The sequence below is a fragment of the Sciurus vulgaris genome (assembly GCF_902686455.1).
Source record: "Sciurus vulgaris genome assembly, chromosome: 5".
NCBI classification, from domain to species: domain Eukaryota; kingdom Metazoa; phylum Chordata; class Mammalia; order Rodentia; family Sciuridae; genus Sciurus; species Sciurus vulgaris.
In genome coordinates this window covers 102,764,771-102,791,716 of record NC_136465.1, presented here as the reverse complement: position 1 = coordinate 102,791,716, position 26,946 = coordinate 102,764,771, and the positions used below count along the sequence as shown (strand labels likewise).

General features: G+C 33.7%; 1 protein-coding gene across 2 annotated transcripts in view; it reads right to left on the bottom strand.

Annotated features, from left to right (window-relative positions):
* Positions 1–26,946, bottom strand: part of REDIC1 (regulator of DNA class I crossover intermediates 1) — a 72,695-nt gene that overhangs the window by 20,281 nt on the left and 25,468 nt on the right. For both annotated transcript variants that reach the window (XM_079139371.1, XM_079139370.1), the window contains exons 3-7: positions 25,898–26,036; positions 16,127–16,259; positions 15,702–15,750; positions 14,603–14,785; positions 10,672–10,787 (exon numbers count right to left, since the gene is read on the bottom strand). In XM_079139371.1, the coding sequence (XP_078995497.1) occupies positions 10,672–10,787; positions 14,603–14,785; positions 15,702–15,750; positions 16,127–16,259; positions 25,898–26,036 (620 nt within the window). The remainder of the gene's footprint in view (positions 1–10,671; positions 10,788–14,602; positions 14,786–15,701; positions 15,751–16,126; positions 16,260–25,897; positions 26,037–26,946) is intronic.

The window sequence follows — 26,946 nt, the reverse complement described above, 5'->3', positions numbered from 1 at the left end:
ATTCAAAAAATTGACATAACAAAAAGTTGGTTCTTTGAGAAAGTAAACAAAATAGATAAACCCTTAGCTAACAAAGAGAAGGAGAGAGAAGATTCAAATTACTACAATTCCTGATGAAAAAGGAAATATCACAACAGACACCACTGAGATACAGAACATAATGAGAAGCTACTTTGAAAATCTATATTCCAACAAAATAGAAACTACCGAAGACACTGACAAATTTCTAGAGACATATGCTCCTCCCAAACTGAACCAGGAGGACATGCAGAATTTAAACAGATCAATATCAAGCAATGAAATAGAAGAAGCCATTAAAAATCTACCATCCAAGAAAAGCCCAGGACCAGACGGACTCTCAGCCAAGTTCTACAAGACCTTCAAAGAAGAACTCATTCCAATACTTCTCAAAGTATTCCAGGAAATAGAAAAGGAGGGTACCCTACTGAACTCATTCTATGAAGCTAATATCACCCTCATACCCAAACCAGGAAAAGACACAACAAGGAAAGAAAATTTTAGACCAATATCCTTGATGAATATAGATGCTAAGATCCTTAACAAAATATTGGCAAACCGTATCCAAAAACATATTAAGAAAATTGTGCACCACGATCAAGTGGGGTTCATTCCTGGAATGCAAGGATGGTTCAACATTCGTAAATCAATAAACGTAATCCATCATGTCAATAGACTTAAGGATAAGAATCATATGGTTATTTCCATTGATGCAGAAAAAGCATTTGACAATATACAACACCCCTTCATGCTGAAAACACTAGAAAAAATAGGGATAGTAGGAACATACCTGAACATTGTAAAGGCTATTTATGCTAAGCCCATGGCCAACATCATTCTTAATGGAGAAAATCTGAAACCATTCCCTTTAAAAACGGGAACAAGACAGGGATGTCCTCTTTCACCACTTCTATTCAACATTGTCCTCGAAACTCTAGCCAGAGCAATTAGGCAGACTAAAGAAATTAAAGGGATAGGAATAGGAAAAGAGGAACTTTAGCTGTCACTATTTGCGGATGACTTGATTCTATATTTAGAGGATCCAAAAACCTCCTCCAGAAAACTTCTAGACCACATCAATGAATTCAGCAAAATAGCAGGCTATAAAATCAACATCCATAAATCTAAAGCATTTTTATATGCAAGCGATGAAACAGCTGAAAGGGAAATGAGGAAAACATCTCCATTTGCAATAGCCTCAAAAAAAAATAAAATACTTGGCTATCAATCTAACCAAAGAGGTAAAAGATCTCTACAATGAAAACTACAAAACATTGAAGAAAGAAATTAAGGAAGACCTTAGAAGATGGAAAGATCTCCCATGTTCTTGGATAGGCAGAATTAATATTGTCAAAATGGCCATACTACCAAAAGTGCTATACAGATTCAATGCAATTCCAATTAAAATCCCAATGACGTATCTCACAGAAATAGAGCAAGCAATTATGAAATTCATCTGGAAGAATAAGAAACCCAGAATAGCTAAAGCAATCCTTAGCAGGAAAAATGAAACAGGGGGTATTGCAATACCAGAACTTCAACTATACTACAAAGCAATAGCAAAAACAGCATGGTATTGGCACCAAAATAGACAGGTAGATCAATGGTACAGAATAGAGGACACGGACACAAACCCAAATAAATACAATTTTGTAATACTAGACAAAAGTTCCAAAAATATGCAATGGAGAAAAGATAGCCTCTTCAACAAATGGTGCTGCTGGGAAAACTGGAAATCCATATGCAACAGGATGAAACTAAACCCCTATCTCTCACCCTGCACAAAACTCAACTCACAATGGATCAAGGACCTTGAAATCAGACCAGAGACCCTGCATCTTATAGAATAAAAAGTAGGTCCAAATCTTCACCTTGTTGGCTTAGAATCAGACTTCCTTAACAGGACTCCCATACCACAAGAAATAAAAGCAAGAATCAATAACTGGGATAGATTCAAACTAAATAGCTTTCTCTCAGCACAGGAAACTATCAGCAATGAGAAGAGAGAGCCTACAGAGTGGGAGAATATCTTTGCCTCTCATACTTCAGATAGAGCACTAATTTCCAGAATACATAAAGAACTCAAAAAACTCTACACCAAGAATACAAATAACCCAATCAACAAATGGGCTAAGGAAATGAACAGACACTTCACAGAAGATGTACACAAGCAATCAACAGATACATGAAAAAATGTTCAACATCTTTAGTAATAAGAGAAATGCAAATCAAAACTACCCTAAGATTCCATCTCACCCCAATTAGAATGGCGATTATCAAGAACACAAGCAACAATAGGTGTTGGAGAGGATGTGGGGAAAAGGTACACTCATACATTGCTGGTGGGACTGCAAATTAGTGCAGCCCTGCTCTGGAAAGCAGTGTGGAGATTCCTTAGAAAACTTGGAATGGACCTACCATTTGACCCAGCTATCCCACTCCTCGGCCTATACTCAAAGGACTTAAAATCAGCACACTACAGAGATACAGCCACATCAATGTTCATAGCAGCTCAATTCACAATAGCCAGACTATGGAACCAACCTAGATGCCCTTCAATTGATGAATGGATAAAGAAACTGTGGTACATATATATACAATGGAATATTACTCAGCTATAAAGAATAATAAAATTATGGCATTTGCAGGCAAATGGATGAAATTGGAGAATATCATGTTAAGTGAGATAAGCCAATCTCAAAAATCCAAAAGAGGAATGATCTCACTGATAAGTGGATGATGACACTTAATGGGGGGTGGGAGTGGGACAAGAATGGAGGAAGGAGGGACTGTATAGAGGGAAAAGAGAGGTGGGAGGGGTGGGGGGAAGGAAAAAATAATGGAATGAATCAAATATCATTACTCTATGTAAATTTGTGAATATGAAAATGGTATGCTGTTACTCCATGTACAAACAGAAACAACATGTATCCCATTTGTTTACAATAAAAATAAATTTTTTAAAAAAAGAGTCAAATGCTAAGATAAGAAAAAACTAGAAAAAAGAAGTGTTTTTGTTGTTGGTGGTGGTGTTTTTGTTTTTTGTTTTTTTGATTACCAATGACTACAAATGTATTTGGGATTGGGTTATTTCAGAAATTATAGGTACCAAAGAAATTTTAAAAAGAAACATGTACACTGATAAAACTCTGATTTCCAACTTTATTTTTAAGGTAAATATTTAATGGACAGCAGCTGTGCCCCAGGCACCAAGTCATATATTGGGGATAGAGAGAGATAAAATAACTCTGATATTAAAAGAAGGAAATAGGAAATTAATGTTTTTCCCATAAATGCCCATAGCTATTAGGGTCCTACACTGTTTTGCAATATGGATTGTCTTATTGCTGTTTTAATTAGAATAATATTTATACTAAAAGACACAATCCATAGTAATAATATTCACCATTAGTACCAGAGAAATGCCTGCTACTCTACATATAAAGAACAAAGGTAGAAGACCTTACAAGTTATAAAGCATACAATAAATGTAAATCATCATTTTAAAGGTGTTTTAAGCACTCTCAGAAGAATTATTCACTAAGAGATCTGGGCAATAGAAAAATATAAACATAGTTATTACCAACAAGAAATTTATAATATGGAAGAGGAAGAAAAAATTACAAAGTGATCAGTATTATCCTATAGCCAAATTCAAATTCTACAATAGTATATAGAAGAGATTCTTCTTTGAAAAATCAAGTAGGTGGCATTTGGAGACAATGTTGATATTACTTTTAGAGATGACAAAAATGATGCTAAAGAACTAAAATCGTATTAAGGCAAATCAATCCAATTTCTTTAATATTTTTCTATAAGCATAAAATTAATTAAAATTATAGACAAAAACATAAAAATTATTCAACTATAACTTTTTCATATATTCAGCAATTTAATGTATACCTACTACATAGTAAGAAAGTAAGAGTTTATATTCTAGTGAAAAATTCAATAAATAAATAACAATAAGAATTATGGATAAGAATTAAAAGCAAACAAACAGAAAGATAATTATGGGTACTACAAGATCACATTACAGAACAGCTTGTATTGGAGGTCAAGTTTCAGATAGTTCCATCCGGAAAATTCTTATTAAGGAAGTAATAGATAAGATATAGAATAGTTAACACGTGAAGAGGGTGTAAACAGAGAAATGGAATAATCAACAAATGCAAAATCTGTAGCATGTTTGAGAAACAAGAAGAAGAATAAAGCTGTAATAGAAGCATTAAAAGAAATTTTGATCAACGAAAAAGTACAACAGCGCCCAGAATATGCAGTGTGGTTTTTATAAAGAGCAACAAGAAATCATTTGACGGTTCCAAGTACAAAAGTAAAACTGATTTCTTTTATGTCATGGAAAATACTAGTCTGGTAATACATCAATTGATTTTTGAATGCTGAACCAACCTGGTGTACTTGAAATATATCATAGTTGGTTGCAGTATACTAAAAAATAGAAAAAGAAACTAATCTGACTCCTGGGGGAAGAATGAATCCCAGGATTTCCATCTGGCAAAAATAAAATGAGAGATGAGATACACCCTCCCAACTTATATAATTTAAAAACTGGACAAAATATATGGGGCAGGGCTTGGGGTGTGGCTCAATGGTACAGCATTTGCCTAGGATTCTTGAGATCCTGAATTTGATCCCCTGGACCACAAAAAAAGGTGTGTGTTTGTGTGTGTGTGTGTGTTGACGACAGTTTTCAGACATGGGACAAGGTGGAGCAAGATAATTATCTTTGAAGAGAGCATCCAAGTCATAGCACAGGGATAGAGGACATAGAGCCAGCTGATTCCCTTTCCTGAGAAACAAAGCTGGGGATCTAAGAATACTGCAGAGAAAAGAGTTCACAAGTTAGAATAGCATAAAATAGAGTGCTTCAAAAAGAGAGCTCCTGATACATAGCAGATCCTTCTCCAATGTTCAGCTAAGCACTAATCAGAATATGCATGCAAAAGAATTACTCACTGCTGGGAAAAGAACCACCCAAGATAAAAAGATAGAATAATCCCAGGAATTCACGCAGGAGTGGAAAAATTCTGTGCTCCCATCTAACAGAATAGAAAAACTCATAATGTAAGAAAAATCAAGAAAGTACTCAGAAGGGTATCAACCCTCAGCAGTGGGACAAAAATCAGTCATAGAATGAATGCTTTAGGTCCTTCAATATGTCTTTCAAGTCCTTAAAATTTAAAAGCAAGCCTGAAGATGATACTATTTTCAAGTAGATAAACTTAAAAATCCCAGAATAAAGAAAATTCCAGATCAAAACTTACTACTATTTCTTCTGATACCAAAATTTCCTTCAAGCAAAAAGATAAAAGATAAAATATATATAAAATCCAAACACAATTACCAAGAAGACAAAAGCAGCAGAACATTGTAATTCATAATGAGGAACAAAACCAATTATAAGATATAAACCAAAAATGATACATATAGAATTCACAGAAAAGCGTATAATATGAATTATCATAACTATATTCCCTACATTTAAGAAGATAGAGGAAAAATTGAGAATTTTTAATAATTACATAGAAGACATAAGAATAGGTAAAATCAAATTTCTAGATATGAAAAATATACTGGATAGGATGACCAGCACATTAGATAGCAAAGGAGATACAATTAATGAATCTGAAAATATAGTGAGATATTCTACTTTAAATGAAACAATGAGAGAATTAAAAAACTGAAAAAAATTATAAGCATCAGCAAACTGTGATACAACTTCAAGTAGATAAATTACTAATTTGAGTCCCCAAAGGACAGAGCTATTGTTTCAGTGTCAACCAAATGTTCACGTGTTAAAGGCTTTGTTCCCAGCCTGTGATGTTATTAAAAGTGTTATGGTTTGGATAGATGATATCCCTCAAAGACTCGAATGTTAAAGGTTTGGTCCCCATTGTAGCAGTGTTCAGAGGTGAGACTAATGGAAAGCCAAATACCTGTGAGGTTGAAAAATTAATCATGAATTTAGTGGCAAGCTCTTAAGGAAGCCCGATATTGCAGCTACTTAAGACTATAATATTAATTGGAGCAAGCATAGACCATTTGAAAATTTCACAAAGAGATCTGAAAACAAATAGTCATAATGGAGAAAATTTGATGAAACCAAAACTTTAAAAGGTCAATAAAATGACATACCTTTAGACACACTAACCAAGAAAAACCACAGAAGATATGTTCTAGCAAACAAGGGACCTCACCCCCGGCCTTACAGAAATTTAGAGAATTTCAAGGGTATATTATAAATAACTTCATGCTAACAAATCATGCAATTTAGAGATATGGACAAACTCCTAGAAAAAAGCAAATAACACAACTCAAGAAAAAAATTAAAATCCTGAATAGATCATAATAATAAAGAAAATGAATTCATTATTAAGTTCTGCCACTAAGAAAAGTCCAGGTACAAACCGATTCACTAGTGAATTCTATGAAATATTTAAAGAAGGAATATCATTTTTTTCCCTTCAAACAGAGGAAAAAATGTTTTCCCAACTTATTCTATAAGCCCAGTATTACCCTGGGACCCAAGTCATACAAAGATACCACAAGAAAATTTGAGACTGATTTCTTTCATGAATGCTGACACAGAAATCATCAACAAAATTATTGGCAAACCAAATACAGTTACATATGGGTAAGATTATATACCACAACCAAGCAGCTTTTATCCCAAGGCGGCCATTTTAAAACAATATATATTAATAAATGGAAAAACTACATGGTAGTCTCAAGAGACATAGAAACAACATTTGACTAAATCCATGATAAAAGTTCTAAATAAACTAGAAATAGAAGTTTCATAACTTCATAAAGGGCATCTACAAAAACAAGCAAACAAAAAATACCTACATCTAACATATTTAGAGACTGAATACTTTTTTCCTGAATGTGGAGAACAATGCAAACATCTCTGCTCTTGCCATTGCTCTTCAGGACTTCTAAATTAGAGGTTCTAATCAGTGCAGTCAGGTAAGAAACAAAAGTAAAAGGCATCCAAATCGAAAAGTGACAGATAAAAATACCTTTACTTGTAGACGGCATAATGTTCTATGATATAAACCCAAAAGAATTCACTAACCTATCTACTAGAGCTAATAATTATTTCAGCAAGGTCAAAGGATATGAGACAGATATATGAAAATAAATTGTATTCTTATATACAAGTATGGGGCAAAGGGAAATTTCCCCTCTACCCACTGAATAAGTGGACATATTAAAGTGAATTTATTAAGATGAGAAAGGGGGAAAATCACCATATAAGGGAAAATCACACAAGAGGGATTACCTACCAGCACAAAATTATTCAGAAGTTTAAATATCCTATTTCTGTAAGAGCAGGGGAAAATGGGGAATGTAGACAAGTTTAAGAGGAAACAGTAAATGATTTTTAGGGGATCTAAATGAGTTTAGAGAACAAACCAGCATACATTCTGGACTACATATCAGATATAGTTTGTAAATAATTATCTTTAGAAATAAAATAGAGGACAATGAAATGTGACTAAAGTCTGTTTAGGTATACTGACAGAACTAAAAAATGGATCAGACCTAAATGTAAGATCTAAAACTACAAAATAGAAGAAAATCTTCATGATATTGGGTTAGGTAAAAAGATTTTAAAAACTGCATCAAAATTGAAACCTTTCTACACTTTAAAAAAGTACCCTTGAGGGCTGGGGTTGCAGCTTGAGTCGTAGCTTGGTTGAGTGCTTGCCTAGCACATGTGAGGCACTGGGTTCAATCCTCAGCACCACATAAAAATATATAAATAAAATAAAAGAATTGTGTCCATTCACAACTAAAAAAAAATTTTTAAAAACTACCCTTAATAAAATGAAAGGGTAAACATTTCAGCAAAGATATTCAAATGGCTTATAGGAAAAGAAAATATACAAAATTACTTGCCGTTAGAGAAATGCAAATTAAAAAATCAACAAAAATGGGTAACATTTCAAAATATCAACTCCACCAAGTTTTAACAAGAATGTATTGCAACAAGAACTTTCATACACTGCTGATGGGAAAATAAAAATGATACAACTCACTTTGGAACACAGTTTGGCAATTTCTTTTCTTGACGAGTTAAACATGTATCTAACCACAAGATATAACCCATCTTGTACCCAAGAGAAATAAAGCATATGTCAAAGCAAAGACTTTTACATAAACTTTCACATCAGCTTTATCTGGAATAGACAAAAATAAAGGGGAAACAACAAATGTCTATCAATAGGAAAATGAGTACAATACATACAATTGAATATTACTGTGCAATAAAAAGGAATGAACTATTATTATATACAACAAATGACATGAATGGGTTTCAAAATAATTATGCTAAGAGCCCAAATAATAAAAATATATTTACAGTGTAAGAGGCCACTTACATAAAATTGCAAAAATACAGACTAATCTGTAGTGACAGAAAGCAGATCAGTAGCTGCCTTAGGATAGAAGTGAGGGATGGTAAGCAACTAGAGAAAGGGTTCCAAAGCTGCCCAAAGAAACTACTGGGGATGATGAATATGCTCATTATTTTTGACATATGTCAAAACTCATTAAAGTGAAAAATGTGAGTAAGTTCAACTTATTGTAAGTCAATTATCCATTCATAAGATAGTTTTTTTAAAAAGATCTCGGATAAAGAAGAAACAAAAGAACCATTATGAGGCATTAAATAATATCTCTACCAAGAGGCCAGGGTAGTTTAGACTGGGATGGAATTGTGAATATATAACTATAAGGCTTATTAGAATCCAAAATTGGTAATACTTTGATGATGAAGAGGATAACAGGAGTTGATGGAAAGGAAGGAATTAAGGACAACATTTATTTTAGCTTTAGCAACAGAGTAAATACTGGTGCCATTTAGTAACACAAAGAAGACTAGGACAGAATTAGAGTCAGAGTTTCTCATTATATTACCAAGTGTAGTTCTAACTGATTTTACAAGCTTAATGTATTTTGAAATAATAAACCAGAGTTTATACAAAAACATAAAAAATGAAAGTAGGATACATTAAACTACCTACCACAAATGTAAAAAGGAAGTGAGACAGAAAAAGATGATGATTATGCAACAACTTGTCAATATCTAGGATCCTCAGCATCCCACTGACTTCTCACCCTTATCCCTGAAAAAGGAAAACTACCCCATCCTGTCTGTGGACACTGGGTGGCAGACTCAGGAGTATTTTGCTTCTCTATACGATTGTCTCGGGTTTCTGGATCTTAGTATTTTGAGTAATGCCATTTTGTACCCTTTTAATATTTTGAGGAATACCATTTTGTACCCTTTGAAGAAGGAAGCAAGGAAAGAAGAGGAAGGGAAGAAAAGAAAAAAGAAAAAAAAAGAAGAAATGAAAAGAAAAGAAAAGAAAAGAAAAAACTTTGAGACCACCCATGAAACACATATTTCTGGAATACCTGAAGGTGAGGAGAAAAATAGGTTATTGCATAGAAAATGTATTCAATGAAATAACTGTAGAAAACTCCCTTAATCTTAGAAAACATTTGGACATTTATGAGCAGGAAGATTATAGGACCCCCAAATAAACATGACCAGAAAACATCTTCACCACAGCCAAATTGTCAAAAGCACAAAGACTTCAAAAATCTGCAAAGTGCCAAGGCACATTTCATTACATGTCCATTAGATTAACAAATTTCTCAACAAAAACCCTATAGGACAGGAAGAAATGGAATGACATATTCGAAGTCCTGAAGCAACTGTCAACACAGCAAAGCTATTCTTCACAAATAAAGGAAAAATATAGTCCTGGCAAGATAAGCTAAAACTAATGGAATTCATATCCACCAGACTATCCTGCCAACAGATGCTTAAGGGAGTCCTAAATGAAATGGCAGGAATAAGCCCTTACCTATCAATGATAACCTTAAATGTAAACAAACTAACGTTTCTAATTACAGACTGGACAGACTGGTTGAAAGGATAAAAAATAAATCAATAAAACCCCACAAAGGGCTTGGGTTGTAGCTCAATGGTATAGCGCTTGCCTAGCACGTGTGAGGCACTGCATATGATCCTCAGCACCACATAAAATTAAATGAATAAAATAAAGGCATTGTGTCCATCTCCAACTAAATACATTAAAAAAAAAAAACAACAATAATATGCTGCCTACAAGAAACTCACCTCACCAGTAAAGACACCCAGACTGAAACTGAAAGGATAGAAAATTACAACAAATCAAACCTTAAAACAAACAAGAGTACCTATACTTATATCTAACAAAACTGTAAAAAAGGTAAAGAAAGGCACTATATAATGACTAAGGGATCAATTCAACAAGAAGATACAGTAATTGTAAATCTATATACACCTAATGTTATAAACATTATTTGATCTAAATGCAGAGATAAGCTCCAGTACAATTATAGTGAGGGATTCAACAATCCACTTTTATCAATGGACAGATCACCAGACATTAATGTATATAGTTAGTACCCATTAGTAAAAATATAAAGGAAGGAAAAAATTACTAAACACATTTTTTCTAAAAATATTATTTAGGTCTGTTTATATTACTAACGAATATTTGTGTCCCTTAAGATCAAAGTAATAACAGAGTAGAGAGTTCTCTACACCTTCATTTTCTTCAGCATCTTTACCTGTTTGATCTTTCAAATAATGTTCCAAATTGTGCTAGTTTATATGATGAAGTGAGATCATCTTGACTTTCATTTATTTTAGAAATCAAAGAATCAGAACAATTCACATTATTGAGCTGGAAAAATGGGAAAAATGTTATAACAGTCAATGTACATACATATAATTTTAATTATTCACAAAAATGTCACTTAAGTAAACTGCATCTATATTCAGAAATGTATTTTTTTAGTGTAAAACAAAGTAATTTTAGTTCCTCCTGAAAACAAAATACTGTTCTAACAATGGTCACCATAGCACAATGAAGGTCAAAGCCAACAGCAGCAAATTAATGTCATATGTGAATGATCATTAAAAGAGTTGAATAAACATTGAGTTACCATTTTCTCTGTTAAAAAAATCATAAAAATAAAACAAACAAAAAACATCCAGGACACCCATATCTTGAATAACTAAATATTAAACTTCTGATAGAAAATAATAGTTTGTTTCAAGGAAACAGCTATACTAGTCTCAGTTCTTCCACTTACTGTAATTTTAGACTGCTATTTTAATTTTTCTGAATACCAGTATCATTCAGTAAAAAGTGGGGATAAGAGCATGAAGACTGTTAAAGTAGAAAAAAATTCATTTGTTAATATAGAAGATTCTATTATAAACTTACATTATTTTGAACACTAATCTATCCAGTAAGGATAATTTATGTGGATAATTTATAACTATATTATATTTCATTTTAAACCCAGGAACAATAAAATAAGAAGTCCAAATGAAACCAGAACTAAAGACAGGCAGTTAGTGTAGCTAGATGATCCAGTGGGATCGAGGGGAAAAAAAAAGTCCAGTTTGGATGCTGAAGTTAGAGAGCCCCCTTGAAGATTGCAATGTTAATGTCTCCAGAGCCCTTTGATTACCAAGATTACCTGCCTATACTACCCCTCCCAAAAGGTTGCACACAGGGAGTTGTTGTTAATGCCCCCTGGGCTGCTTTCTGCCTGGATCACTCCATTTGGCCCTTCCTCCTTCCCATGTGCTTCTCATCTTTTGGCCATCCCACCAGCATCTCCTGGGCATAATCACATATGCAGGAAGGAGAAAGATAAGGGGGAGAGAGCAAGAGAACAAACAAAGTAAAATTCTATAAGAAGGGCAGGGTGCTCTCACTTCTTGGAATACCAGAATACCAGCCATGGCCCCCTTCTCCCTCCTAGGAGAAGTCTGTGTTACTACTTTTAAATAAAACCTGCTTATATGCTTGCCTCAGCATGCTTCTCTAATGTTCAGATTTCAACATTTGAGGAAGCAATAATCTGTGGCACAAAAAACAATCAATTACAAAAACAGAAAACATAAAGAGCAGAGTAGAGGTGGTAGTGAGCACCTGCAATCCCAGCACTAAAAAAATAAAGATCACCTTAACACAGGAGTTTGAGATCAACCTGGCAACATAGTAAGACCCTATCACGGAAGGAAGGAAGGAAGGAAGGGAGGAAGGGAGGAAGGGAGGAATGGAGGAAGAGAGGGAGGGAGGGAGGGAAGAAAAATTGAGACACTGAATGTCTTTGGAAAACAAACAAACATAAAAAGACCAAAGTCAGAAGGTAGTTAACAAATGTATCTCAGTTTCCAAAACACAAGGACAGAGGAGCAGAAACAAAGTTAACTTTGAAGTGAGAAATGAGCACACAAACAAAAGAAAAGAGGGGTGGAGTGGCAGAGTACTTGCCTGGCATGCATAAGGCACTGGATGTGAAACCCAGCACCACAAAGGAGAAAAACAGAGAAAGAGAATATTTCATTTTAATTATTCTTACTTTTCTAGAAATCTCTACAAATAAGGTATGAAATGCTTTTCTAATAAATAATATGACACTACAACTTGGAGAAGGACATTAGCTTCTCTCTTCAGTCTTCTGCCATATTAAGTATAATAGTATTTACCTAATTATTAACCTAATAGTGTATAATATGTATAGGCAAGGAAGAGAATGGTTACATAGAAATCTCACAGTGTTTTATTCTTCTAGCAAACTAATATAGCAAGGATGAGTTATAAGTTGATCTACAATGCAAGACATTGTCTTAAAAATACAAAGAAAAAGTGAAATAAGCCAACCCCCCAAAATGAAAGGTTGAATGTTAAAAACCAAATGTCAAATGTTTTCTCTTTTATGTGGAAACTAACCCATGAAAGAGTGTGTGTGCAGGGTGGGGTACAAGTGCAGTGAATTAGACAAAAGGAGGGGGGAGATAGGGAAAGGAAAGGCAGTGGAATAAATGTCGTAACTTTTTATGTACATATATGAATACACCACAGTGAATCGCACCATTGAGTATATCACAATAAATTCATAAAAAAATTAAGGGTAAATAGCAGAAAGATCAATAGAGGGAAGGGAAAAGGGGGGTGGGAAAAGAAAAGGGAAAGAATAGGTACTGGGGTCCTAATTAGAATAAGACATTTCCATCCTTATAAAATTATATCAAAATGGATTCTTACTGTCATATATAACTAAAAAGAACCAATAAAATAAAATTTTAAAAAATGCAAAGCAAATGGGTAGTTGAATAGCCTTCATTGCATCTTTCAAAAATTATTAGGCTCTTATTAAAGAATAGAACAGAAAACTTCATTTTCTCTTCAAGAAACAGCAAAACATACTTTAACAAATACATTAGTAAAATCATATCATATATAACTATATCATATATCATATGTAACTATAATACAGAATAGTACTTAACTAAAATATGATTTTATGAACTTATAAATCATAAATTTATTATAAATTGACATAAATAGTATACATATAAATACGGCATAAAACCATAGCATGCTAAAAGTTGAAGAAATTTAAAACTAAATACCCCTGTTAATAAAACATAATGCTTACATAGCTACTTTCTTCATTACCATCATACGTTAGTATAATAACTTTAATAATTTAAAATTTTGACTCTATATATTTAGTAAACCATTTCCTTGTGTGTTCTGTGACAGACATAATTTAGAAGTTTAAAATTTGGAGATATATATATATATATACCTGTGTGTGTGTGTGTGTGTGTGTGTGTGTGTGTGTGTGTGTGTAGAAAACTGTGATTGAACACTGTAGTGCTACTTATTTCTATATATGTAGTTGGTTGTGGGGGCACATGCCTATAATTCCAGTAACTCAGGAGACAGAGTAAGGAGGATTACAAGTTTGAAACTAACCACAGAAACTCAGTGAGACCTTATTCAAAATAAAAAGCAAACAGGGCTGTGGATGTAGCTCAGTAGTACCAGGTTCAGGTCCCAGTATCACCCCAAAAATCAAAAATAAATTTGTACATTAACTGAAGTGCTTATAAACAGATATCATCTTTCAAATCATAAAAATAATCAAGCCACCACAACTCATACTTTAAGAGATTAACTACTATGTCATCACTGAGACTGTATATTGCTAATCATAGGATGCCTTCTACATCATGCAAATTAAGTCACCATGACATCCACCAACAAATCATTTACGGTGATCCTCAATTGCTATAAAATAGACTAAACTATTTTTAACTTTTCTATCAATAATTTTCTAAAATGAATTATAATTTCTGAGGTAGTAAAGTACATTTCAGGTTTTTCATGATTTTCTAAGCAGAGAGAATCAAACTTTCGATCTAAGAGGAATCATTACTATCATTAATTTTCTAAAATGCATTATAATTTCTGAGGTAGTAAAGTACATTTCAGGTTTTTAATTCATGATTTTCTAAAGCAGAGAGAATTAAACTTTCGATCTAAGAGGAATCATTATCCTTAATTTATCTTCTGGTTTAGTTATATCTGTACCAATTTGCAGCCTGTAATTTTAAAATCCATAAAAGAGAAAAAGCATATCATAAAAATAAAATGACATAAAATGCTAAGAACTAGGAATTCAAAATTACCTGCTCATTGTGTTTTCTTACAAGTTTCTGAGGACTAGATGCTATTCTGGGAATTAAATTTTGTTTTGGAATATGTCTGTGAGAAGATAATTCTGCTGAAAAAGATGGTGGAGCAAAATTGCAGTTGTCTACTCTGTTGAACTGAGGTTCAAACATACTATATGAGTCCTTGACTTGAGATAACTATAAGAAAAAACATAAAATCATTTAAAATACATATTACCTAAAGAAATCAAAATAGTACAACCAGAATAAGTGAAAATGGCATAGGTTGCAAGAGAAAATGTCCTAAGGAAAGGCAAGTCATTATTAATTGACAGATTTATTAAGATGAGAGAAGTTATTAACTAAAATGTTACTTAGGAACTCCTTTTCCTTTACTTTTCCAACTGCTAGTCCCCTCTAACCACAAGCTCCATTTCCACATGCCAATCTCTAATGAAAGGAAATCTGAGTTCCATTAAACCACAAAGTGGGTGACTAGATTGCAAAAGGTTTTTTGTTGTTCTTGTTGCTGCTGTTGTTTTTATTATCACTGCCATTGTATTTCTGATCTAGTTTTAACTCTGACAAATCAAAGAAAGGAAAGGAAAGTTAGTAACAAGGCATTGGACATTAAACAAAATTTCAAGATATAATCAGAATATATGTACTTCTGATTAAAATTTTATTTGCTAAAATGTAGTTTGTTATCCTCTGAAAGAAAAATTATCTTGGGATTAAAGTGAGGATTAAACATCACAACTTGATACAAAATAATCTTGTCAATATGTTTGAAGAGATGAACTGCTCAAAAATCACATAAGAACACTTAAGTAAAATGTCTTCCGCAACTGTTCAGTAACAAGCACGATCAAATGTTATTCACACAAAGGCCTAGTCACATTACCAATATTACAAAGGTATTCTCATAAGCAATCCATTAAAATATACTTAAGATATGATTTTCCTACACTGAAAAGCTTTTAAAAGAATAATTTCAAAGTCTAAAATTTTGTAAAAGGATAACTATATTTCCCCCAATATTGAAAAATCACGATTATTCAGTGATATATCACAATTGTTAAAACAACTTAAAAATTTTATAAAAATATCTCACCTGAACTTGACCAAGTTCTTCTTTACTATCTAGTTTTAGATAGTGTATACTAATGAAAAGAAAAATTTAAGGTTAAAAATATAAACAGCAATAAAAATGACTTCTTATATATTTAAAACTCCAAGTGTTCTACACAAGCATACAAAAACACACAGAATTCTAAAAAATCATTTTAGGGTCATAATATTGCTGAGTTTTATAAAAACTGTATTAATATTAGAAACAGACATTTTTATGATAATGAAGGTGAAAGTATGTATATAAAACAACTCAGCCATTTGATAAAGGTTCTAATAGTTTCATAATATCAATTAGATAAACAAAAACAGCCTGAAGGTAAGTACATTGTACATTTTCCAAATAATAAAAGTGTTGATAACAACCAGTTTAAACATCTAATAATGTAAATACCAGCTGAAACTCACTTGTTTTCTGCATCATCAAGGCAGAGTTTAGAAGGTATACAATGAGGTGACACTGGAAGTTCTAATTCATATTTCCTTGGAAGCATCTTTATATCTCTATTCATATTCACATGGAATGGTTTTTTTACAGTTTCTATAATGAAAATGTTAAATTATAGTTTAAAAACAGGAACAAAATTTTGCAAAGCACTACCTGATAATTACCTTGTTAATTAAATATTCATCTTAGAAATTTTACTAAAACATTCTATACATGCTAGAAAACATCATGACAATATTAATAACAATCATACATAATTAAAAATATCTTTTTCTCCATCTTTCCTCAAGAAAGGGGCCATGTTAATTCAGTTCTACTTTCTTCCACTTCCAAGGCTTTCTTGATTCCCCAACTACACACATTATTATATATTCCCACAACACTACATATTTTCTGTATCACTTTGCACACTTTATTGTACTTGATTAAATCTTTCACTAGATTTAGACTACATAGAGGCAGAAGTTTTATCTCTCCTTATAGTGGTCATATTGCTTTGTCTATTCAATACTTTTACTCACTCTTCTTTATTGAGAAATGCCTTTTATATCCACCCCAACTACCTAATTCCAATGGGAACTTTCTATCTTCCTATGAAACTATCCCTATCTGTGCAAAATAATTGGTTTGGGGGTAGGCATTTGAACAAGGATAAACCAATAATGGAATCCTATACACTGAATATTAAGTGTGTTGTACTACTAGGATGTGGCACCAGTAGCATAAGGCAACATTCTTCCATAAAAATGTGGAATGAGAGAAACAACTTTCAGTCTTTGTCAATGGCAAACCTAGAAGAGGCAAGAAGTGTTAGTGTCTTAAGACCAGGTTTTGAGCCTTAATGATGATGACTATCTAAGAGAATGAAACCAATACCTTAAGAGAAAAAGAATCTTATTAGTATTTAAGTCCCTGATTCAAGTTGTCCAAGACCCTTTATATCATCACCCTTTCTTTCACTCAATGTGTAAATGTAGTTCTTTTTTAATTTCTGTCATTAGCCCCATGAATTATGACTAATAAAGTCTTGTTTTCTATTTTACCCCTAGCACCAATATAGTATTATTTTTAAATATATATGTTTTTAGTCATAGGTAGACACAATATCTTTATTTTACTTTTATGTGGTGCTGACAATGAACCCAGTGCCTCATGCATTCCAGGCAAGGGCTTTACCACTGAGCCACGACCTCAGCCCCTTCAATACAGTATTTAATGATAAGTAATTCAACAAACATGATGAATGAATAAATGATAGGGAAAAAGCAATGGGACTCAAGATATATTATCTGATGGCACCTTATCATTTGAAAATTGCAGAAGCAGGAAGATCACCACTATCAGCTTCTTTTCTCACTAAAGCAGGTCTCAGAACTTAGGAAGGCTTTTTGTGACCTTCCCCTAAACAAGGTCATAAAAATTTTCATTTAAGAGGTACCCTCCTGAGGTACCAAAATGGCAGAATAGAGATGGTGGCTTTCCTAGTTGTTCCATGGTATAAAACCAAGAAAATAAACAAGCAGGTTCTCAGCAAGGCGGGTGGGGAAAAAAGGTGGTGGCTTTACTGGGAATTAATTCTGGACATTTAAAGCAGATCAGGGACTCAGGAAATGGATAAAAAAAAGAAGAAATTCCCTGCCTGACTAACAGAAAGGTGCACTTCACACCATTGGTGGGACTGCCAGAGTGATCCTCAAGTGAAAAAGTAGAGGGATAAGTCAACTAAAGGAATGCACAAGTTTAGGAGGCTTGAGGCATGTCTGGGTACGAGAGTTTAGGGATCAAAGACACTGCCTAACAGAAAGGTGCACTGCACAATATCCTTGTGTAGGGGGAAAACACCCCATTCTCCAAGCTCTGTATAGAGGACAGAGGAAAGAACCATTTTGCAACTGCATTGGGGAGCCAGCAGCTAGGGAAGCAAATTCCTGGCAAACCCGAGGTTGGCCCAAAATAAAGGACTGGCAAACCATTCCCCAGGACACAAAGTGTCCCTAAGTGACCAGGAGAAAATCAAGCCTGGAGAGGGGTTTACAGATCTTGGGAATCTACCTGGCTCCCCACCCTCCTCCTCCAGACTGACTGTTTGAAGGACCAGTAAGGAAAGACATGCCTAACTGGGAATTCAAAAGGGCAAGGGCAAAACTGATTGACTTTGGAGACTGAACAGGAGAGACCAGAAAACGGGGGCTACAGAGGGATGTGGCTCCTCTACCACATGAGTTGAGTCCAGGGGAGATCCCTTAGAGGCAGTCACTCAGCATGAACTAGCAATTGCTGGGCTCCGAAGGTGCACAGATTTAAAATCTTCAGACCAAACACCATGAAGAACCTGAACCCTATTTAAGCCTGAACCCCCATCTCCAGTAGTTCCTCCTGTGGGATTTCCCTTCACACTCCAGCAACCCCACCTAAGCAGTGGAGAAGGAAAGCTAAAAATCATTTGAAATTCACAGAAACAATTCTTTAACTTTTCATAGAGTTTTTTTTTTTAATTTTTACTTTTTTTCTTTACTTTTTTCTTTTCTCTGTTCCATTGTGAACTGATTGGTTCGTGAACACTTATACATATTCATATCTGTTTCTTTTTTCACACTGATAGCATTTTTTAAGGCAATTATTTTTCATGGATCAGTATTTTGAGGAGTAGGATGTTTGATTAGTACAATTCAGTTATATTCTAGCATTCTTCTATTGTAAAATTTTTATGTTATACATTTTTCTCTCACTTATCTCTTTCCCTTGATACTCTTTATCCTCTGTCTACTGCTAGCAACCAATTTCTATTATTCTTTATTTCATACTTCCTTTAATTTTTTAACTTCTATTTTCTCTCCTCCTCCCTCATAATCATCACATCCTACATCACTAGTTCTATCATTGTTAACTACCTGAAAGTGTGAAATATTTTGTAAACTTACTGCTCTTCCCATGGGCAATAACTGTTCATATCATTTTTTATTGTGTCAATTAATATTGCAGATGCCATATTAGGAATTATTGGTTTAATGCTGTGAACTGTTTGCACTGATGGTTGTTTCATCTGTTTCCCCCTAAAGGGTGAGGTACTGGAAACTTCAGGGACACTATAATCAACAGGGTAGAAACTCTACTGCCTCAAATCCATACTGTTACACAAACAACATGAAAAAGGGAACAAAAGACCCAAACAAACCAAGTTACTTCAATAAAAGAATCAATTGACACCACAGTGGAAAAAAAGTAAGAAGAGTTCAGAATGTTCACAGTTAAACTTATTGGTGAAGTAAAAGATGATGTAGAGAGAGAAATCAGAGAGAAAATACATGAAGTAAAAGATCATTTTAATAAAGTGATAGTCTGAAAAAAACAAGAAGAAATCCTCAAAATTAAGGAATCAATAAAACAAATTAAAAATTCATTGAAAAGCATCACCAGTGGACTAAACCACTTGGAAGGCAGAGTTTCACACAAACAAGACAAAATATATAACCTACAAAATAAAGTTGACCAAGGAGAAAAGATTAGTTAAGAGACCTTGAACAGAATTTCCAAGAAGTACAGGATAACATGAAAAAAAAAATCACACTTAAGATTTACTGGGATAGATGAAGGCTCAGAAATATAAATCCAAAAAATGCACAATCTTTTTAATGCAAAAATATCTGAAAATTTTTCTAAACCTTAATAATGAAATGAAAAATCAAATACACAATGCACACAATCCCAAATATACAAAATTACAAGATATTCACATCACAGCACATTATTGGAAAATGCCTAATATACGTAATAAGGATAGAGTGTTAAAGGGTACCAGAGAAAAATGACTGGCTACATTTAGAGAGAAAACAACTCAGATCTCAAATGATCTCTCAGCTAAGAGGTATTGGAGTAACATATACCAAACTCTAAAAGAAAATGGATGAAAACATAAAATACCATAACTAACAAAATTAAGCTTTAGAGCTGACAATGAAATAAAAAAATACCATGAAAAACAAAAGTTAAAAGAATTCACAACTAGAAAACTGCACTATAAAACATATTCAAATAGATATTTTATAAATAAGAAATGAAAAATATAAGTGAAAAACAGCAAAGGGAGGACATACACTAGAAAAATAATTAAAGGAGAAACTAATTCAAATTAAAAACCAGAACTAAATCAAAATGACAGTGAATAAAAATCATTTCTCAATAATAACACTGAATGTAAATGGCCTAAACTCATCAATCAGAAGACAAGACTAGCAGACTGGATTAAAAACAAGAGTCAACAATATGTTGTCTCCAAGAGATTTACCTCACAAGTAATAATGTCCACAGACTAAAGGTATAAGGATGGGAAAAAAATATGTCATTCACATGAATGTTATAACAATCAAGGGTTTCTATCCTCATATCAGATAAAGTGGACTTCAAGTCAAAGTTAGTCAGAAGGGACAAAGAAGGTCATTTCATACTGCTTAAGGGAATTATACAACAAAAAGATATGACAATCTTAAATATTTATGCCCCAAACATGGGAGCATCTACATACATCAAATAAACCCTTCTCAAGTTCAAGAATTAAATAGAGCAGAACACAATAATACCGGATGACTTTAACATACCTCTCTTACCACTGCATAGATCCTGCAAATAAAACTAAATAAAGAAGTTATAGAATTAAAAAGTACAATTAATAATATAGATTTAACAGACATAGACTATTTCACCCATCAATGATTGAATATACTTTCTTCTCAGCAGCACCTGGATCCTTCTCTAAACTAGACCACATGTTATGGCACAAAGCAACTCTAAGCAAATACAAAAAAAAAAAAAAACATAATACTTTGCATTTTATTAGATCATAATGGAATGAAATTAGAAATCAATAGTAAAATAAAAAATAGAAGCTACTCTAACAAGTGGAGACTAAATTGAATGACCTATAGAGAGCAGAAGAAATCAGGGATGAAATTAAAAAAAAAAAAAGAGGTAAATGAGAATAGTTATACAACATATCAAAATCTCTGGGACACTATGAAGGCAGGGCTAAGAGGAAAGTTCACTGAATTGAGCTCATTCATTAAAAGAATAGAAAGTCAACAATAAATAACCTAACATTACATCTGAAAGCCCTAGAAAAGGAACAAATCAATGCCAAAAGGAGAAGACAGGAAATAATTAAAATCAGAACTAAAATCAATGATATTGAAACAAAAGAAATAATAAAATTTAAAAAATTGACTCTTTGAAAATATAAATAAAATTGGTAAACCCTTAGCCAAGCTAATGAAGAAAAAGAAAAAACTCAAAAGACTAAAATTCATGATGAAAGGAGAAATACCACAATGGACACTACTGAAAACAGATGATAATCAGATCCTATTTTGAAAATTTATTCTCTAATAAAATAGAAAATTCTGAAGACATCTACAAATTTCTAGAGACATATGACCTACCCAAATTTAATTAGGAGGACATAGAAAATTTAAACAGATCAAATTCAAGCAATGAAACTGAAGACACCATCAAAAGTCAACCAATAAAGAAAAGCTCAGGACCACATGGATTTTCAGTCAAGTTCTACAAGACCTTCCAAGAACTAACACCAATACTCCTCAAATTATTCCATGAAATAGAAAGGGAAAAAACCCTTCCAAACTCATTCTATGAAGTTAGTATCACTGATGGCAAAACCAGACAAGAACATATCAAGGAAAGAAAACTTCGCACCAATATTCCTAATAAACATAAATGCAAAAATTCTTAATAAAATACTGGCAAATTGCATACAAAAATATATTAAAAAGATAATGCACCATGACCAAGTGGGGTTCATCCTAGGGATTCAAGGTTAGTTCAACATACGAAAATCAATAAACATATTTCATCACATCAATAGACTTAAAGAATCATGTGATTACCTCAATAAATACAGAAAAAGCTTTGATGAAATACAGCATCCATTCATACTCAAAACACTAGCAAAACTAGGGATAGCAGAAACATACCTCAACATTGTAAAAGCTATATATGCTAAATCCCAGGCCAATATCATTCTAAATGGAGAAAAAAATGAAAGCATTCCCTCTAAAAACTGGAACAAGGCAGGGATGCCCTCTTTCACCACTTCTATACAACATAATCCTTGAAACTCTAGCCAGACAGAAGAAAAATTAAAGGGATATGAATAGAAAAAGAAGAACTCAAACTATCCCTATTTGCTGATGACAAGACTCTGTATTTAGAAGACCCAAAAATCTCCACCAGAAAACTACTAGAACTCATAAATGAATCCAGCAAAGTCAGGATATAAAATTAACAACCATAAATCAACTGCATTCCTATACATCAGTGATGAATCGACTGAAAGAAAAATTAGGAAAACCATCCCATTTACAATTGCCTCAAAAAAAAAAAAAGTATCTGTGAATCAGTCTAACAAAAGAGGTGAAAGACCTCTACAATAAAAACTACAGGGCTGGGGAGATAGCTCAGTCGGTAGAGTGCTTGCCTTATAAGCATGAGGTCCTGGGTTCAATCCCCAGCACTGCTAAAAGAAAAAAGAAAAAAAAATTACAGAACACTAAAGAAAGAAATTGAAGAAAACTTTAGAAGATGGAAAGATCTCCCATGTTCTTGAATAGGTTGAATTAATATTGATAAAAGACCATACTACCAAAAGTGCTATGCAGATTTAATGAAATTCCTATTAAAATCCCAATGACATTCTTCATAGAAATTGACAAAGCAGTCATGAAATTCATTTGGAAAAATAAGAGGTTTAGGACAGCCAAAACAATCCTCAGCAAGAGAAATGAGGCTTCACAATACCAGAACTTGAATTATTCTACAGAGCTATATGTAACAAAAACAGCATGCTAATCACCAAAACAGACATGAAGACCAATGTAATAAATGACGAAAGAGACAAAAACCACATAAATACAGTTATCTCATACTACACAAAGGCACCATAAACATATATTGGAGAAAAGATAGCCTCTTCAACAAATGGTGCTGGGAAAACTGGAAATGTATATATAGCAGAATGAAATTGAACCACTATCTTTTCACCTTGCACAAAACTTGACTGAAAGTCGATCAAGGACCTGGGCATTAGACCCTGCACCTACTAGAAGAAAATGTAGGCCCAACACTCAATCATGATGACTTAGGAACCAACTTCCTCTATAAGGCTCCTAAACTGCAATAAGTGAAATCAAGAATAAATAAGTGGGAAGTTATCAAACTAAAAAGCTTCTTCACAGCAAGGAAAACAATCAAGAACATGAACAGAAAGCCTACAGAATATGAGAAAATCTTTGCCACCTGCACCTCATGTAGAACATTTACCTCCAACATACATAAAGAACTCAAAAAACTTAACACCAAAAAAATAAATAACCCAATTAATAAATGGGCAAAGGAACTGAAAAGACACTTCACAGAAGAAGAAATCCAACTGGTCAACACATTTATAAAAATATATTTAACATCTCTAGCAATTAGAGAAATGTAAATTAAAACTACACTATGATTTTATCTCACTCCAGTCAGTAACAATTACAAAGAATACAAGTAACAATGTATATTGTTGAGATGTGGGGGGAAAGGTCTACTCGCCCCATGCTGGTAGGATTGCAAATTGGTGCAACCACTCTGGAAAGCAATATGGAGATTCCTCAGAAAACTGGGAATGGAACCACCATTTGATCCAATTTTCCCACTCCTCAGTATATACCAAAAGGAGTTAAAATTAGCATTCTACAGTCATGCAGGCACATCAGTGTTTGTAGCAACTCAATTCACGACAGCTAAGCTATGGAACCAACCTAGGTTCCCTTCAATAGATGAAGGGGGGAAAAAAGTGGTATATGTACACAATGCAATGTTTCTCAGCCATAAAGAAGAATGACATTATGGCATTTGCCAGTAAGTGGATGGAACTGCAGAATATCATGTTAAGTGAAATAAGTCAATCCCCAAAATCCAGAGACAGAACGTTCTCTCTGATATATGAATGCTTACACACAAAAAGGGGATATGGGAGGGAAGAACAGAAATACATTAAATTGGACAAAGGAGAGTGAAGGGAAGGGAGGGGGAATGGGAATAGGAAAGACAGTAGAATGAATCAGACAAAACTTTACTATGTTCCTATGTAAATACATGACCTATATAACTCCACATCATGTACAACCACAAGAATATCCTGTTACACTTCATAAATGTATATGTCAAAATATATTCTACTGTTATGTATATCTAAACAGAACAAATTTGAAATTAAAAAAAAGAGGTACACTTCTGATTATTAGGGACTTGGAAAGAAGCTGGGGTAGGGGTAGAAGTGTAGAAGGGTGGATGGATATGATTAATGCACAATGTATGCCCATATGAAAATATCGCAGGGAATCCCATTAAAATATAAATTAATATTTATTCATAATTATAGTAATTGAAAACAGATTTTTTTCTTATACCTTAAGAATATATTATCCTTTTCAATTTTTCAAAAATATTTTTATTATGCTAGGTATAGTGTCTAGGTCTTCATACATGCTAGGTTAGCATTCTACCACTGAGTTACACCAGTCAAAACATCCTTCTGCCTGAAGACATAAGTAACAAATAAAACCCTTAACCAACAGCGCTTGTTAAGTTCCTCTTAGGTTATTACCATTAGCTCATTTTTTTAAAACCAATCATGCTACTCCATAGCCATCTACTTCATCAAATTGCACACAGATTTACTGAATTATTTGGGTCTTAATTTTCTTATAAAGGCACTCATGTCACATAAAACATATTAGATAAATCTGTACACTTTTGTTAATCTCTTTTACATGACAGAGCAATTTGTCCATCATATAGAAAACAGATATGACACAGCTGGGGTCTCAGTCATGAACCTAGTGGAAGAAAAATATTTTTCCTGTCCTACGAAAGGTAATAAAGGTAAATACATTCAATTTACAGTAAGAAGTTTTATTCCCAAGTTCATATATAACACATTTCTTTTTAAAGTATAACTGAATGTACTTGTGCAAACTGTCATTCTTGGAGGGAGAAAGAAAAAAATTGGGGAGAAAGTAAACAAGGAATTACTAATATTTTGATCAATTTATATTCCTCTTGGAATTGTCTTATTTTTAAGCTCTCATTTTTGCACTTGCTTAAAACAATAAATACCAGATATATTTATATATATTAGTTTCTCAAGAGAGGGAAAAATACTGATTAGCCTTTTGGTTACTTGAAGTGCAAGAGAAAATAGATATTATGTTTAAGTAGCATCATGGGAGCATGTAAGAAGTACGTAGTTCAATTTTTTGAGACAGGAAACCAGTCGTGGAGGGAGAAATCTCTGCTATTCTTTTAAAATAAATTCTCTAAATGTAAAAGACAGTAAACATATTTATCATTCCCTGTTCTCTAGCTAAACTCCGGTGACACTCTGCCTAGAAAAAAATAAAGTAATAATTGCAACAAGTGCACTATAGTAATTAAAGCTATAACTAATAAATTAATTTTATATAACACATACATAACCTAAATATAAAAATAAATGGATTAAGCAATAAAGATTTTAAGCAAATGTTCATTAATATCTTTAATGTTCTAATTTAAAGCACACCTAAGTTTTAAATTAATTTTCTGCAAGTTTTGAGTTTTAAAACTGCAAATTAATTAGAAAGCAAAATGTTATTATGATCACATTAAGGTCTAAACAAAATGCTATTGGAAAGACTTACCAGGTGTTTTCTTCTTACAGGATATCTGATTTACCATATGTAGGTTAAGAAGGTCTAAACTGACAGTGGAATTTTTTCCAGGGAATGAGACTCCCAGTAATTTCATTTTTGATTTTAACCTGTTTCTTTCAAAGTATTCCTAAAATAATTTATAATGTTAAAAATTAATTCAATGAAGTAACTTAAGGCAGTATCATAAATCATAAAAAGGACTAATGGTATTAAATCATTGACTCCATATTTGTATATTTTGTGACACTACTTTTATATATGTACATAGGAATTAAATAACATAACTCGTTAAAAACTCTAAATTTCACAGCATTTTATAAAGTTTCTCTTGTTATGCATAATATTTTTAAATGGAACTTTTAAAAAACTATTCCCAGGTATCAAAATATTAGAAATTATCTATATGCAGAGTACAAAGAAAAACTCTGGGATCCAAGATGGCGGACTAGAGGGTGACTGCATCTCCAGTTGCTCCAGAACCCAGGATTCAACAAGGGGAGGCATTGAGAGACTCGGACTAAAATAGAACCATGGGGTGAGTCTCCCCCACCCAGTGAAGCTCAGCTGGGTGGCAGGCCCAGATTCAAGCGGCTTATTAGAGTGGAACAGGGCAGATAGAGTCTCCCCAGGCAGCTCTGTGCACTCGGGCGGTGGGCTCCTCCCACAGGGACAGATTCTCCAGCCTCGCAGAGCAGGCCCCCCAGTGAGAGCCTTTCTGCACAGAAGCAGAGCGGACAGATCCGGCCCGCCTCGCTGCCAGCTCCAGCCCGCCCACACTTTGCTTCAGAGACCAGCACAGGGCACCAGGGACTTCCCCAAGCAGGCCAGCGCCCTCTGGCGGGAATCGCCTCTCTAGGCTAGCTTCTCGGGGCAGACCGCCCAGTGAGAGCCTGTCTACAAAGAGCCAGCTACAAGTCCCCAAGCCAGTGGAGACCTCCGACCTGCAAGCAGCCTCTGGAACCAGGGCTGGGCAGCAAGAGACCTCTCCAACTCTCTCTCCCTGGAACCAGTAGCGGGCTAGGGGCAACGTTCTTCGG